At 44.3% G+C, this 17,333-nt stretch overlaps 1 protein-coding gene across 1 annotated transcript in view; it reads right to left on the bottom strand.

Moving 5' to 3' along the window:
• The window catches only part of DNAJC11 (DnaJ heat shock protein family (Hsp40) member C11), a 50,623-nt gene extending 33,540 nt beyond the window's left edge, over positions 1–17,083 (bottom strand). The window contains 3 exon segments of the mRNA XM_048519403.1: positions 301–374; positions 3,688–3,817; positions 16,965–17,083. Of these exon segments, the coding sequence (XP_048375360.1) occupies positions 301–374; positions 3,688–3,817; positions 16,965–17,039 (279 nt within the window). The 5' untranslated portion in view covers positions 17,040–17,083.
• Positions 17,084–17,333: the final 250 nt, after the last annotated feature.

Genomic DNA, 17,333 nt, shown 5'->3' with positions numbered 1-17,333 from the left:
CTATTCCAGCCTACAAAATAGACTGTCAAGCACTGCCTTGCTCCTTGGTGATCTTGATGCAGGGGTCTGCAACCTGCGGCTCTCCAGATGTTCATGGACTACAATTCCCGTCTGGCAGGGGCTGATGGGATTTGTAGTCCATGAACATTTGGAGAGCTGCAGGTTGCAGATCCCTATCCTAATGATACCACTGCCACAGGGATACTTGAGTGTACATGGTGACGTATTAGAACATGAACAGCACATGGTGGGGGGAGAGAGGGAGATGAGGCAGGTTTCTTACAGATGCATGTTCCTTACCTCCCATCCTTCCATTTCGAGGCCTCTCTTTCCATATATGTCATAGATGGCTCTTGTCTGTGGGTCACTAAGCACTGAAAATTAAAACCAAGACAACATTCAGAGCCTGCAGAATTCAAAAAGAAGATTGGATTTATACCCTACCTTTCTCTCCTGTAAAGAGATCCAAAGGGGCTTACAAATGCCTTTTCCCTCCCTCTCCCCACAACAGGACACCTTATGAAACAGGTGGGGCTGAGAGAGTTCTGTGACTAGCCCAAGGTCACACAGCAGGGATGCAGAAGTGGGGAAACAAATGTGGTTCACCGGGTAAGCCTCAGCCGCTCATATGGAGGAGTGGGGAATCAAACCCGGTTTCCCAGATTAGAGTCCACCTGCTCTTAACCACTACACCACGCTGGCAGAGTTCAATCGGAAGCGCACCACACTTGTCAGTCCAGATCAACAAGAATCCACAGCCAGTCCTGGCTGAGCACCAAGTGCACACCTGTTTATAAACGCTTGTCATGTTCACCAATTTACTTCTCTGAGTGCGTATCCTTCAGTGCGTGACAGGAGCGGCAGGGTGAGGTCCAAGTGCACTCCTAGAGCCGATTTCTCGAATCCTCACCCATTTCAAGGTCTCCCTTGGCTTCGCCTCTCCCCTCTCAAGCTCATTCCCACACATCCCAAGGCCTAATTAAGAAAGCTGTAAATGATTCCGCCCACGTTCAAGCCTAATGGGAGGAAAGAAATGCTGACCATTCAGAAAACACCAGAGCCAAATTTCTTTAGCTAATCTCTGGGATTTAATAAGAAATCATTTATTCACCATTTCACTTTAGCTTCCCCTCTGGGCCAAACCGCTGGGCGACAAAGTCTGCTGCTGCTGCAGTTTTCAATACAGGAGAAAAAAAAATTCTGGCCCGTTCCTAATTCGCTTAAGTTTTCATTTGCTTCTCCCCAAATCTCCAAAAACGCAGCAAACAAACTATCAATAATTCACACGCATGCAAGATTCATTCAACCAAACCAAGATAACGGAATATAATCAGGAGGGCGACCGTTTCAATCAAAAAACCTAACGGAAATGCACTCAAGCCCATCTGCCTACGACGGCAGAACTAAAAATCTGGTGAGATCACATTATTTCAGCTACGCAGATTCATCACCCAGCATTCTCTGAGTTTTCCAGAGCCATTAATGTCTAAATTTTCAGCGAAAAAAACTGTAAGCCGAGATACAAGATAAGCTTTTATAGGAGATTGGAAAAGTCTTTATTTTGGAAAAGAGCATCTTCCTTGATACTTAGTTAGTCTAATTATAGGAGAATTGCACGCCGAGCTTTGCAAACAGCCTCTCGAATGAATTATAGCCCGTGCTTTCTCCGGTGGAAGAAAATCTCATCTCAGCTATAATCCTTCACCGAAAGCAAAACTGCCTTGATGGGAAGCACTTACAGTTATGACTCCTTTGGATGACAATTTCAATGCTGACACAGTTGGATCTTTTTAAAATTTCCTTTACAGATCATGAACTTCTGTCTACTCGATATTGAACAAACAAAAAAAAAAACACGGAGTCCCTGATTACACATCATCTTTGCATCCCAGGGCAAAAAAACCTCACCAGGGAGTCTGGCACTCACAATAAGACTCTGGCTTAGCAAGGAAGGATGCTGCTGCGCTTGTGGCACTCAACCGGGAGTCCAGAGGTCTTGATTTTCAGCAGAAACCCATGGCAGCATCCCTGTATCCACCTCAGAAATTTCTGCACCTTGCTTTTTTTTTTTTTGCCAAGGGTCACATGGAATCATTGCCAGCATTTTAGCTAGCGGTGGCCTCTGTGGTTAAACGTTCTCAAATATCCCTCGGCATGTTCTTTCTGCCCTTCTTATACGGACTCCCGTGAACACATCTCTTTCTGCCCTTCTTATACGGACTCCCTTGAACACATCTCTTTCTGCCCTTCTTATACGGACTCCCTTGAACACATCTTGCTCTTCTGCCCAAAGTAGGGCAGCTTTAGGCCTGACTTCTCTGCCTTAACCTCTGTCGGGTTTTCAGGCCTTCAGACCAACGCAAAAATCACTTTTTTGCTCAACAATCCCGAGGCTGAAACAACGGAAACTGTAGCCAAGTTTCTGCTGCGCGTTTTGGACTAGGTTCCCTTGGCTTCTGTTCACATTGCTCATGCTGTTCTTTACTAGATTTACTCCTATTCTTTGTCCCTATGTTGCATATGCTTGATAAAGGTCTCTGAATCCAACTGAATCTGAATCTAACTGGTTAAACGTTTGCAAATAGTGCAGAGGTCTTTGCAGAATACTCTTGACTAAATCACTTATAAACATGATCTGGCTGTGAAATTCTGCCACTGTGCATGGAGCTGTTATCCAGGAGGTGCCAAGAACTGGAAGCGTGTGAGAATAATAACCCATATGGCAAGTGACCAGTATCAGACCTTGATTTTACAACAGTCTTGCGTGGGTAATATTTCCATCATTCCCTGATTGCTGATTGGGGTCCAAGGCATGTCTTTGGCCTCTAATGGACACAGCCTTCTGGCTTTAGGAACTGCTCCAGGACTTTAAAAACATGCTCAGGAACAGAAACCTACATTTATGGAGGGACATGTAAAGAGTTCTGGGCTAACCAGCACAGAGGAGAGTTCTGGGGTTTTGTAGGATGAGGGGGCCAGTGACAGCCCGAATAGCCGAGGGGTTATCTGTTCCCTCGTTTCTGAGATTCAGTCGGTTGCTTCACCTTCCCTGGAGATGGTCCATGTTGGCCCGCAAGGAAGAGGGATTCACAATTTCCTTTCATATATTCCTAACAAAACCTGGCTAAAGTGTGGAATGTGAAGGCTTCCTGATAGCATTTATTGAAGCCCTGGGGCTACTGGACTGGGGGGCTGCCTCTAGCCCACATGCATCCAAGTTAGCAGCACCTGCATTTGAGCAGAGTCCAGAGAGTGGCCATTAAAGACACATCTGAACTGCTTCAAAAGGGTGGACAGCTTGAGTATTGCCTTGGAGGGGGGGGCACTTCTCCTCCTGCGCTTCTGGACTTCCATGACAGGCAACCTGGTCACAGGAAGTGCCTAGCAGACTTACAAGATGGTCAAGTCCCGGGTTTCTCCAGGTTGTAGTCAAAACACAATACCGTCCAATCAGGCTCTTATTTAATTGTGCGTCTGGCATCCACAAACACACACGTTTTCAACTCGTTGGGCAAATACTGATAGTTCAAGTATTGATTCTTTGGAATGAGAAGTGCAAAAAAAGGGGGGGAGGAGAAGAGAGCATCACCCTCTGGACTCCGAGACGTGCCAGCCGGAAAAGCCAATATCGGAGGGCGGGCGGGCGAGCAGACAGACAGCGGCTGCAAATCCAAGGCATGCACTGACCTTCATAAGCCTGATGAAGAAGGTTAAAGAGCTGCTCAGCCTGTCTTTTAAGCTCTGGGTCTCTGTGCTTGTCTGGATGGTACAACATGCACAGCCTGCGATAGGCGGCTTTCAGCTCTTCCTGAGAGGCCTGGGAGAAGAAAAGAAATCCAATTATAGCACAATCAATGCAGTTAAGTCACTATCATCTTCAGAATCTGCCCTGAAACAGGAACCCATCAGACACACTCCAGCGCATTTTGTGCTACTAAACGGGGAGCATAATGAAACGGTGTTTTAGTTGGGGTTTTTTTCCCTCCTCCCAGCATAGTGTAATAAAACCATCAGTTATGCACATTGGTATTATTATGATGCTTTTGCTCGGAACGTTTTAGCATTCAAAGCCATTCACATTAATTGCCTTTGTAGCGCTTTCAAGAGCCCCACTAGTGCAGTCAGAACAATGACTCCCTCCCCATGTTCGGGGAGCACCGAAGAAAAGCGTGGCTTGGCTTAAGCCAGCTCATGTAGATGATCTGTTACCTGTAAGGACCCCTAACCAGGTAAGGAAGCTTCATGGGAGCTTTTGGGAGGGGAAGGGGAGGGGGAGGGGAAGGTGCATAAAACAATTAACTTTTGAATCCGCCGTCAGGCAGGTCTAGAAACATTTGCCAATTTCCTTGTAAGGCTGATGCAGCAAAGTAAAGCTTGACCCAGGAGCTTCCAACAGATCATGCCCTGTCACCACAACATAACAGTCATTTTACTGACTGCTTTTTAGGAATCATCAGCTCAACCTGGGCAGAGGGGGGCAGCAGACCCTCTTCATGCTGGTTATTTAGCTAACAAAAAAAAGAGAGCAGCAGTGATGTAGTGGTTAAGAGCAGGCGCACTCTAATCTGGAGAATCAGGTTTGATTCCCCACTCTGTCACTTGAGCTGTGGAGGCTTATCTGGTGAACCAGGTTAGCTTGTGCACTCCCAACACATGCCAGCTGGGTGACCTTGGGTGAGTCACAGCTCTTCGGAGCTCTCTCAGCCCCACCCCCCTCACAGGGTGTTTGTTGTGGGGGGTGGGGGAAGGGAAAGGAGATTGTAAGCCCTTTTGAGTCTCCTTACAGGATAAATCCAAATCCTTCTTCTTCTTTTCTGTCTTGCAGCATCTGGAAGAACCAGGGAGCAAGTAGGATCGGATAGGAACTGAAGTATTTCACTGCAAATTCCAAGCACTCATGGGGGGGCTGTTACCTTGTGTCTCACCCCACCTCACAACAACTGCTTTATAAAAACCGAAGACAACTTTCAAAAACATTTTGAGATACAGGAAGTGCTGTGGTGAGGGTGAAATCTGGCATTAAGAAAATGTCAACATCCCAGTAGACATACCCAAGTCTTTGGGGTGCTCCTAAAGTAGCTCTCTGGGGCTTTGCCAAAATGCTGATGAGACAAAAACACGAAGGCGAAGGTAACCCATAACTAGCAAGAACGAGTCCCCCAACTGCCTGGACAAGGCAACAAGTCTGACTCAGAAGCTTTTACAGCAGTTAGTGTTTGATGTAGCAATGTCTAATGTGCAAAGGAACTGAGAAGATGACGCAGCAGAGGGCGCGCAAGTGGTCAGCTAGAGAGGCCTGTAAAGTCAATGACTCCTCCATCCTCTTGTGTCACCTCTTGTCTGTCCTTAGACTGATACTCTCATAATAGCTTGCTTCTTCTGGAAGGCAGCTGCAGAGACTCTTCCTAGCTAGCAAGGCAGCAGCATGCTACCGTTCCCTCTTTCCTATCCTAAATGTAGTTCATATTAAACATTTACCTTTTCCCCGTTTAATCAGTGTGTCAGCTGCTTCTCTGTGTGGTAAACCCCAACAGTCAGGGCCCACTTAGACCTAGTGGCTGGTCCCCATTTCCTCCTTTGGTTGACCTGCTGTTCACTGTTGCTCAGGGCAAGAGACTGTGGCTCAGTCAGAGTTGAAGTCTCAGTAGCCAGACACTGAAGACACCTCCTTCCACGCTCTGACTTTCAAAGGTCTCGGAAAATCTCTCACAGCAAGGTAGAAGGGGCCAGGGTGAACCACAAGGCTATAAATAATAGCTTATCTCAGTACCATTCAGATCTCATCTGGAATACTGTGAGCAGTTTGGGGCACTGCAATTTAAGACAGGCATAGACAATCCAGAACAGATTTGACAAAGATGACTGGAAGTCTAGGAAGCCAGCTATATAAAGTAAAGTCAAATAATCTTGGGTATGTTTCGCATGGAAAAGGCTGGCAGGGATTGTGGGGCGGGGGTGGGGGGGGGGGAAGAGAAGATCACATTCTTCAGATAATCGAAACCATGATTCACGGAAAGGGCACAGACTCATTTCCGTGGTACTCCAGAGAGCAATACCAGATCTAACACACTTGAGTTGCAGGAAGGTTGGTTTCAATGGAATATTAGGAAAAATTCCTAAGGGTGAGAGTAGAGAGGAGAATGCCTGGAAAATATGGGGCAACCCCCCCCCCCAAAAAAAACACTTTACTTTATCCATCCCATTTTTTAAAAAATTCTCCAATTAGAAAAGGAATCTTTTCCCATGTTCCATGGACCAGTTCCTCTTTTGGAAGAAATAAGGTGTTTTTAGACAAGGTTTCACTCCCTGGAAATATTTAGCATGGATTTTTAAAAATGTAACATAATTGTCACCACTAGATCATGAGCATTCCTATACAAACCTCGCACATAGACAAGATATTTCCAAGGACCTGTTTGATTGTTTAAATCAAGATAATTTTGATAACAGCTAACTGCAATGAGTTTGACGAAATGCACTATTAAGAAGTTCAGCATTTCCAGTGTTTTAAAAGTGTTATCTTGATATCCAAATATGCCGGCAGTTCTAGTGTGAACATGCAAGACTGTTCTCTGGCCAGATAATACAGTTCCATTTGTTTCAGGTTGCTGAAGCAATAGAATAGGTTTAGGTTAGAGTGAAAAGTAAAGTATCCCATACTTTAACATCTGCCCAAATTTCTGTACTTTTTTCCTGCCCCAGGCCCCCCAAACAAAATTTTCCATGGTTCAAAGTTTCCGTACATTTTACATCTACAGATCAGAATAGTCTGACAATGAAATCAATTACCGGGTTTTTGTTTTTTTTTGGGTGGGGGGGTTGCCCTTTGCCAGAGGTCTTCAAGCACAGGCTGGACTCTGATTTGACAGAAATGCTCTTCTTTTGGATCTTTTTAAAAATTGAGCAGAAAATTGCCCTCAATGGTATATGAAGCTCCCTTTCAACTTTATAACTCAATGACCTTAAGTCACAACCAATTTATGGTGACCCAGTAGGGTTTTCAAAGCAAGAGATGTTCAGAGGTGCTTTGCCATTGCTTGCCTCTGCACAGCAAGCCCAGAATTTCATTGGGGGCCTTCCATCCGAGTACCAATCACAGCACACTCTGCTTAGCTTCAGAGATCTGACAAGATTGGGCTAGCCTGGGCTACTCCAGTTAGGAAACTAAAACGTTAGGATGACACATCCATATTGAATTCCATTTTTCCTTCAAAATCTACACATACAGTAGCAACCCTGATTCCTTAAGTGCTAAGTTTTAAGAAGTTCAATGAAATGAAGATTGTTTGGAGTGAAATAGATCTGCACAAGGAGCTAAATGTGAAGAGGGAGGGGCAAGCAGTAAAAATGAAAGTAAAACTTTATTTCAGCAGAACACTCCACAAGCCTGGTAATCTTTGTGTGTACAGCTTGAGGTTTATCATATAATTCTCTCCCTGGAGGAGAAAATCTATGATGGCTGCAGGCTGTAAAAGAGACCCGGTTTGGGAATATTTTAAGGCAGTTCTCCTGCTTATGGATAAGGCAGCCATTTGTGGAAAAATGCAAACACTGCAATAAAGATATGCAAGACCTATTGGCCCGAATGAAACTGTAGACAGTTCACCTCACAATAATTTCATAATTATCTATTTGTGTATTTATAACAGTATAACCAAATTTAACTGTAAAACTAATCTGAAAAGTCATTAGTCTAAAAATGATACTTTCAGCTGGTTGAAAATATTAAGATTATACCAGCAAGAATTAATCTTTATGTCGAAAACCCTGGTTTAAATTGTGATTTAAATTGATTAGATCTAAATCTAAATTGATTAGATCTAAATCAAATGCACCCTTAGTGACATGCACTTTGGCCTTGTTCGAGTGAAGGGTTCCAAAGAGAGTACAAGAAGGGAGCACTCCAAAGGCAAGTTTAAAGGAAGGATTATAAAGATGACAGTGGTGCCATCGGGTGGGGGGGAAGAGGAGGAGAAGAAGAGTTTGGATTGATACCCCACCTTTGTCTCCTGTATGGTGACTCAAGGTGGGTTACAAGCTCCTTTCCCTTCCTCTCCCCACAACAGACCCTTGGTGAGGCAGCTGAGGCTGACAGAGTTCTAAAGAACTGTGACTAGCCCAAGGTCACCCAGCAGGAATGTAGGAGCACGGAAACACATCTGGTTCACCAGATAAGCCTCTGCCACTCAGGTGGAGGAGTGGGAAATCAAGCCCGGTTCTCCAGATTAGAATCCACACCTCTTTCAAACGAGGAATATTTCCACTGGAGAGTGAAGAGGAATGGTAAGCCACTGGGTTTTCCTTAGCAAGTTTGTGGTTTCATTCTCCTTCATGTTTTCCTTCTTCTTAGAAGGTGTAAAGAGGGAAGCATTCCTCTCAGCTCTGCCTCTTGGGGCCACCATTTTGGGTTCAGCTCCACCCCCTGTAGCAGCCCTTTTGGAGCAATGTTCACCATCCTCTCATAAAGTTCCAAAGGGGCCCACATGCTCACAAAGGTTCCCCCCATTATGTAGACAAAACCCTCCAGCAATTTCTCACATGCTGCTTCCTTTATGACCCCCACCCACCCAATACCAGCTAGTTTCACTTCCATCTCTAAGGCGGCTGCCTGCGGGGTGGCCCAGCTAGAATCCAGGGCATCTGAATTTCACAGCTCATATAGACAGTAAGGATGAAGGAAACAAAGCACAGTGGAGAGCCGCGAATCTTGGTAATACAAGGAGATTGGATAATGAGAGCGATTACCTTGCAAAGACAGAAGTATGAGCAAAATTTTAAACTGGGGCATTCCAAGAACTTATTTTATAGTTTTACAGCAAAAGAAAAAAAGAATCCCCGGAGTAAAGGAGGGGTCTTAATCCTTCCCATCAATGCAGAGGTTTGCCCAGCTGTTTATCTCATAAACAAAAGGTCAGAGTGATTCACATACAATGTTAATCCTCTCTCAAGAACAGAGTTTATGGGCAAAAAAATAAAAGGCAAGCTGTTGGCATGCCAAAACTGATGCTAAAGTGGGGCTTGAACCATTTCTGGGGACAAGTTCACGGCAACCTACAGCTTTCTTCTGCTTCTTATTTAGTTCTTACATCAATGTCAGAGGAACCAGGTATACTCGCCCAGCTTCCAGCTTCCCAAAGACACGTAGCGCAAAAAAGGAGTAATTTTTTAAAAACTCGCCGCTATCTCTTTCCACTTGCTTGGTTATTAGAATTAAAGTAGATGAGAAGGGAGTGGAATTTCCAGCCGGCAATGACCTTCTTTAATCAAGTTAATGATAAATGGCTTAATGTGCTATTGATTAAGTAATAGAAATGAGCAGTTCCATTTTTCACAAATATCATGTTCAATAAAACGTTAGATTGGGCCTTTCATCATAAGAGAATCACTAAGGTCATCGGTTCAATATTTCATGAGCGATAACCTCTCTCCAGCCATCGCAGAAAATACTGACAACATTTCAAATTGTAATGAGATATATAAGTCACTAATAATGATATTTTAAACCATATTCTTATTACTCAAACTCAAAGCAAAATTAAGAGGCGCGCCATCATGCTATTCAGGGGATTAAGCACATTCATTTCACATCTCAATCATCTAGTTACATCTTTGCAGGATGTACATCTATTACAGATTAAATGGTCACATCCTAGCAAATTGTCAGAGACCGGGTGTTAAGTGTCGTCCCCTTCCTCTCCCCCAAGCTCATAAAGTTTAGCAACCTATTATTTTCAAATTAGCCGGTGCACTTCAGAATTGGATTTGCCCTCCAAAAGCTTGAAGCTGTGGAAACAAAGATGAAGGAAGTCTGGTTTAGGATTGGTGAAAAATGCCTCAAGTTTTGACCCCAGAAATAAAATCAATTATGGTGCAGAATTCTTTGGAGTGCCTTGCTGTAGGACTCCCCAGCTGCTGAAAGGGTCTCCAAATCGATCCAAGTAGGGCCATCCTTCACTACCAAGAGACCTGAGAGGATTGGATGGAACAGAGGGATCCTACAAATGATACCATACCTACGAGCCAGTTTCTTTGCTCCAACACCTTAGGATACAAAACAACAACAAACAAAACTAGGGCAGGACTATGCAGGAGAAAGGATGGAACTATGCAGGTAGGACAGTCTCACTTGAACAGCTCCCACTGAGATATATAAGGAAAAATACAGCCCTGGCTCCAGCCTAGTGGAACAAATTGCCTGGTGACGGCAAGGGCCCTGTGGGAATTATGTCAATTCCGCAGGGCCTGCAAGACATGGCTGTTCCACCAGGCCTTTTCCAACTAGCCAGCCAGATTGTCTGAACGTAATAATATCTTTTCGATCTCCGGGGGAGTGGGAGGAAGGATGGATGGTGGGAAGGGTGAATGTATGTCAACAGTTATTATCATTACAGCGTTTATTTTAAATTTTTTTCACATTTTAAAATCATTAATTGGTTAATTTTAAATGAGGATTTATATTTTAGTGCCTATGGACTGTTTGGATTGTGTTGTGACCCGCCCAGAGCCCTTCGGGGATAGGGCGGGATATAAATCCAAAATAAATAAAAACATTGAAATGGCTGCCATTTGGACATAATGAAGGTGGGTACAAGGGAAATTTAATCACCGAGGGTGTTTTTCCCCTTTCTCCACTGATGCGCTGGTTGCAGCTTCAAGACACTTTATTATTTTTATTATTCTATATGCTACTTCTCTCTGCAAGTTAGTGAAGGGCAAAAAGGCTGCCTGGTTTCCCACCCGTTACAAGCAGGCCTCACATATTTCTAATCCCTTGGAAGGGATGTCCAGAGCCTAGCAGGCCAAGACTCATATCCCCATTGCTTTGTCAAAGCAGATTTCTTGTCAGCCCTGGGGCCCGCTCCCTTCGGTGGTCCAGTTGGGATGGGCAACCAGCACTTGTGTTAGGACTTTACAAGTGCCTGCTTGATTCAGTCAAGCAAGAGTTAACTGTTGAAGTCACACGACGAGAAACACATAAGCTTTTGGAAAGATCTGTTTCTTCTTCCAGCAAAAGAGACAGACACAGTGGCATATATAGACTGCACGGACACCCAGACTCAGCACTTGCATAGATAGTGTTTGCTGTTGCTATATTTAGTGTAAATTCATTTGTTATCTAGGAAAGTTCTACAAAACAACTCACTGGCATCCCTGCCCTATTATTTACTCTGATCATTCATTGCAATACAACAACTTGCTGTCAATTTCACTGCAAACAGATCAGTGACCTCAATCAACATCAGTTGCAACTTGCCAGCTTACAGCACAGACTCAAGTTTGGGGCCCAGGCAGAGGCTACAGATGAATCACACTGGACCATGTAAGCGGTTCAAAGTGACTAAAATGCTGCAGTTCAAAGGTTATTCGTCTCCTCCAAAGCTGCACACCATCTCAAGACAGGCCCTCAAAACTACTATAGCATTAACAAGAAAAATAATCACTTGGGTTTGCAGGGATTCTTCTCAACTATTTTAAAAAATGGAAAAAACAATTATCACCTGAAATCCCATCCCTGAACTCGCAATTCCTGACTAGAATTGCTTAGAAGCCGCCCACTGGCTCAGTCTTGATTTATGAGCTATCCAATTAAATGGTTTGTCATAACGCTCTTCTATTTTAAAAGGACAATGACAGGTCCCATTTCTCAGTTCTCATATATTTTCAGTTTCATGGTGGCAGACAAATCTTTTGGGAATCGTGGAAGCTACACTCATGTCTCCTCCAACAACACTGTTTCTCCAATTTAATAAGCATGGTTTTTGTCTTCTGAATTGAATTAAAATTGATAGCTATGAAGAGTAACACCTTGACGGAGCATTTTGCTGGCACATGCTCCCCAAAACTACAGCACTCTGGGAACTGACATCTTTTCTCATAAAGCTACAGCAGAACATGTCACGACAAAGTACACCCTTTCCTTGACAGCAATCACGTTCATCTGTTGCTCTGTCTGAAGATGCCCAAATTTTATAACAGCGATGTCCGGTCATGTTATCACTGACAGCTCAGCTGATTAATGAATACATGGCATCAGGTGATTGTCTAATGTACAGAATAAAAAGACGCAAACAGACACTACACAAAAGAACAAACTGACATTGATATTAAAAACCACAATGTTCATAAACAAGTAGAACATTCTGACCTTCCAGAACATACAATTACTGATTTAAAGGTTATTAGTCTCCTTCAAAATAACTTCACAAGTAAGATCAAATAACACAAAAGTGCTGCTGAGCTAGAATTCATTCAGGCTGATTCCGCATGGGCCAAAAACAGCAGTGTGAAAACGGTGCGAAAACAGTATAAACCCTTTTACACCATTTTAAACCCTTTTACATCATTTTCACACTGTTTTCACACTGCTGTTTTTGGTCTATGCGGAATCAGCCTCAGAGACTTAAAAGACAATGTAGCCTCAAGGGCTCAATGGGGAACTTGGATTCCTACAGGTATTAAATAGCTTGTCGATCCCATCTTCTAGGGCTGTCAGATCTAGGTTGAAAAATACCTGGAGCTTTGGGGGCGGAGCCTGAGCAGGGCAGGGAACATGGAAGGACTTTAATTGAGTATAATGCCATAGAGTCCACCTTCCAAAGTAGCCATTTCATCCAGGTGAACTGCTCTCTGACATCTGAAGATCAGTTGTAATAGCAGGAGATCTCCAGGTAACACCTGGAGGTTAGCAAACAGACTTACAGATGTTAATTGCTTCCACCATCTATTTCATCCTGCATCAGCTCTATTCTACTACTGTTGGTTGTGAATGTCTCCCACCCACTCTGAAAGTAGTGCTTGGATTGGCTGGATCTTGTTTTACATTAACTCTCTTTATAACACTCCCCACACACCCTTAACTTATTCTATCTACTTACAAAATTTGTTTGTTGCTATTCTGCCCAATCAGGGCCACAAAGGAGGTAAGCAAATGCCCAACTAAAAAAGGGGGCCAGACCAAAAAAGGTAGACTGGCATCTAGACAAAGCTACAAACTCAAAGGTGACCTCAAGGTTTTCTAAAAACAAGTTTCTGGCACACGGCACACCTGATGATGCTCAAATCACAAGCAACTTGTCAGCCTTTAAGGTGCTAGATAACTTGGGAGGAGTGAGGGAACAACAGACTAACATAGCTGCTTTTCTAGAATCAACTGGAATATTTTCTTGAAGCTTTTTGACAACAGATGGCCATAGATTTCTTTCAAAACAACAGCTTTCAAACAGAATTTTAGTATGCAAGTATACCAATAGAAAACTAGACTCAAAGTCCATCATTAGGCAAGTGGGTAAAAAGAAGAAGAGTTGGATTTATATCCACCCTTTCTCTCATGTGAGGAGACTCAAAGGGGCTTACAAATTCCTTTCCCTTCCCCCTCACAACAAACATCCTGTGAGGTAGGTGGGGCTGAGAGAGCTCCAAAGAACTGTGACTAGACCAAGGTCACCCAGTTGGCACGTGTTGGAGTGCACAAGCTAATCTAGTTCCCCAGATAAGCCTCCACAGCTCAAGTAGCAGAGAGGGGATTCAAACCCGGTTCTCCAGATTAGAGTGCACCTGCTCTTAATCACTATGTCACACTGGCTCTTGTTAGCTCACTTGAGTTACTAACAGTCATGAGCAGGGCAAAGAAAAGGCCGTTTGAGAAGTAAGAAGTAAAAAAAATGAGGCTTGCCGATATGCCCACAGAAATTCCTAACCCACAGTCTGTCCGTGCAAATAACTTCATGTTAGTCACTCATAAAACAGAACAAATAACTACAACAAAGCACCAACACATTACATTTACAAAAGCTTCTTAGTCTGGAGGAGATTCTTACTCGCCAAGGCAACCCAAGAGACAGGTCGACTGCCCTTCTGGGAAAAAGCAAGAGATCAAATAAGCACAAGTCTGGATAAAACGTCTTTCTGCTGCTCTATTTGTTCTGCCTGCCAGCGAAAGGGTGACAATTCTGCTTTTTAAAATTTAGCCAGCTACGCTTGTTAGCCGTTTTTTTCAAAATTCTAAAGCAGCGTCCAACAGATAAAGTTCATAAATCATAATGACTGTGGGTTTAAACAAAAAGATGGATTCAGCAGAGAATGAAACCATGGAATAAAAATGGCGTAAAAGCTTGATTGGTAGCTCAGATTAGAACAGTCATATCAGTTAAAGGCTGTGATAAAACAGGCAGAAGGCAAGAATGGGGAGATGAAACTAGACCAGGGGTAGGGAACCTGCGGCTCTCCAGATGTTCAGGAACTACAATTCCCATCAGCCCCTGCCAGCATGGCCAATTGGCCATGCTGACTGGGGCTGATGGGAATTGTAGTTCCTGAACATCTGGAGAGCTGCAGGTTCCCTACCCCTGAACTAGACCAAGGTCTGGAATAAAGTGTTCAACAGCTCTTGAGCGATTATGGAGGAAGTAAGAAGGGGAAGCCTCTCTGCAAGCAGCAAACTTATCCTCTCTATCCATTCTGTGCAAGCGAACAGGCAAAACTTACTGTTTTAATGAAAATTGAGAATTCAAAGGAATCAGTACATATGTCAGTATAACATTATATTGATATCATGATAATCTAGTGCTGATTTTTTAAAATTCCCCCAGAGGCAGGGGGGAATTACTGTTGTGGAGACAAAGATAGGGAAAATGACTGCCACATGGGTAAGAATCTGAATTTTCCCACCCATTCAGTAGCCACTCAGGCTTTACTGCAATTTCCCCCAAAATGCTGGAACAAACCTTTGAGAAAGACTGAAGAAAAGCTGGCAGGAAAAAAACCTGCTTCCCCAAAGAACTGAATCAAGGCAGATAACCTGTGCCAAAATGGTCACAATGGAAGCCCCTTTCAATTGGAAAACTAAGCCACCTTCCAATATCTTTTCAGATTTGTCTGAAATCAGCCTAAGTTTATTCATTCTTAGTAAGGCCATTATTTGTTACAGGCATAGATTCAGAGTCAGCATAAGCTCTCTTGTGATCAGCTTGTATCATTAGATCTTCGCCATGTGAAGCCCAGAAACAAACTGGGAGTTACTGTGGATGGCAATGAACTGGTCTGATATGGTCATCCAAACCAAGACCCAGTCAGAACTCTAGCTTTGTAGTAGCTGAAGTTTTCATATTGCATTCAGGAGTAATACCACTTGGAAGGTATTACAGTAGTCTAACCAGTGGGCCAGATCAATGTTCTGCTGAAACGACTGCAGCTGGTGTCTGCAATCTGACCAGGAAAATACTGCCTGTCCTTCCAGTGAGGCATCCATGAACACCTTCAAGCTACACACTGGTTCTTTCAGAGGGAGAGTAACCCCATCCAGAACAGGCCAGCAACCTACTCTTGTATAAGCCTTACTCCCAAATGCATAGCACTTCCAACTGGTCTGAATTTATTCAATCTCATCATTTCGTTGCTGCTCCCAAAGATGGTCAACTATGTATTGTCGAAGGCTTTCATGGCCAGATTCAACTGGTTGTTGTGGGTTTTCCAGGCTGTGTGGCCAAGGTCTGGTGGATCTTGTTCCTAATGTTTCGCCTGCATCTGTGGCTGGCATCTTCAGAGGTGTATCACAGAGGGAAGTCTGTTAAACACTGTGTCTGTGTAACAGATGGAAGTCTGTTCCACAGAGGTGAATCACAGAGGGAAGTCTGTTACACACCTCTGAAGATGCCAGCCACAGATGCAGACGAAACGTTAGGAACAAAATCCACCAGACCACGGCCACACAGCCTGGAAAACCCACCACAACCAAAGGTCAACTATTTCCACTGCCTCCCTGGTATTAGATAGAAAAGAGAAATTGAGCTGTGTGTTATCAGTGTACCAATGGCACTTTGCCCTAGATCTCCAAATGACTGCTCTCAAATATGATGGAACCTTAAAGTGAGCTGTAAACCAAAGGCTACAACAGAAGTCTCCCAGCAACAGCTCTTAGATGCTTCTCCCCAAAAAGACCAATGCTAGCAGAAGACTATACCAACCAGGCTCACTGACACAAGGTGATCCAGGAGAATATAATGGTTAATGGGACTGAATGTCACAGGGACACAGAAGACCTGCATAAATCATCAATCAGGATGACCCAGGCAGTTTCTGTTAGAATCCAGAATCTGTGTCATCCAATAAAATCTACAGTGTGCTCTGTCTTTTGCTAGGCAATAGTACTGCCTGTAAAAAGGCATCCTGAAATTAGCAGGAAAGGGGGTCCTGTTGAACATCAAGAGCACAGATCAGTTGACTGAATAAAAAGAAGCTGCTGAAAGGAAAAAGCACTGAATTGGCTTTCTCCTACAGCAGGAAACATTGGAGAACTGCTAGACCTGGCGGTAAAGAAAAACCCCTATACTATTGTCATTGGAGTCTGCTTGCCTCATTCCAACACTTTCTATCCTCCTTCGCTTTCTCTTCCATTCATACTATTCTTTTCCAAAAAGAACAGCTACATGTTCCCAATCATATTTCAAAGCAGATCAGGCTTTGGGATCGAGATAGCTAAATTTGAATTTTATCTTCTCTCTCTCTTACATCAGCACATCATTCATATTTTCAGGAAATCCTATTAAAAGAGTTCAGCTAATAACGGACAGGTGATTTTTCGGAAAGTGAACAGTTCATACAAGCTGTTATTTAGAAAAGGGGGTGCAGAACTCGACAGAGGAGATGAGCGCCTTTGAACCACAGAAGCAACGCAAAGCTTCTAATCATGTTTCTCAAGGGCTGTTAGGGAGGTCATTCGTGGCCGGCAGGCCCAGAGGGGAAGGGGCGCCCAAAAGTGACGCCTCATTCAGCAAGGCGAGGTCCTCCAGTCACCGAGGCCACTGCCCCCTTTGGATAGCATGGCGGCCTGATGACAGCATCCTCACACGCGGGTCAATGAAGCGCCGGCAGCGACGTCCACCCTGACCCTTCTCCCCGGCCGCCGCAACCAATCGCCCTGAGATGGGCCACAAAGGGCGAAAGAGCCGCCGTCCCCAAAGCCTCACCTCCCGCCGCACGTTCAGCAGCGAGTAATAGTCCTCGTTGTCCGGCACCTCATCCCCTGAGGAGGCGGCCGCCATCTTGCCGACCTCTCACCCTTTGGCCCGCATGCGCCGGGAAGGCCGTCGCTAATCGGCCGCCGTTGACGATCTAGGAAGAATGACAAACGCGAGAGACCTCGCGCTGTAGCGCCCTCTATAGGGAAGTCTTACGGTGGGAAAGAGGGCCTTAGAAAGCTAGTGCATGCGCAAAGCGAAAGGGACGCTCTTCAACCATGGGAAGGAGTGTGGGAGGCGCGTGCGCGGATTGAACAGAAAGTCTGCCCTGACAGATCTTCAGAAGAGGGTACGGCGAGCGTCTTACTGCGCATGCGT

This window comes from Sphaerodactylus townsendi, linkage group LG16 (assembly GCF_021028975.2).
Source record: "Sphaerodactylus townsendi isolate TG3544 linkage group LG16, MPM_Stown_v2.3, whole genome shotgun sequence".
NCBI classification, from domain to species: domain Eukaryota; kingdom Metazoa; phylum Chordata; class Lepidosauria; order Squamata; family Sphaerodactylidae; genus Sphaerodactylus; species Sphaerodactylus townsendi.
The sequence above is the reverse complement of the archived record's forward strand: the minus strand, read 5'-3'. Positions and strand labels throughout refer to the sequence as shown.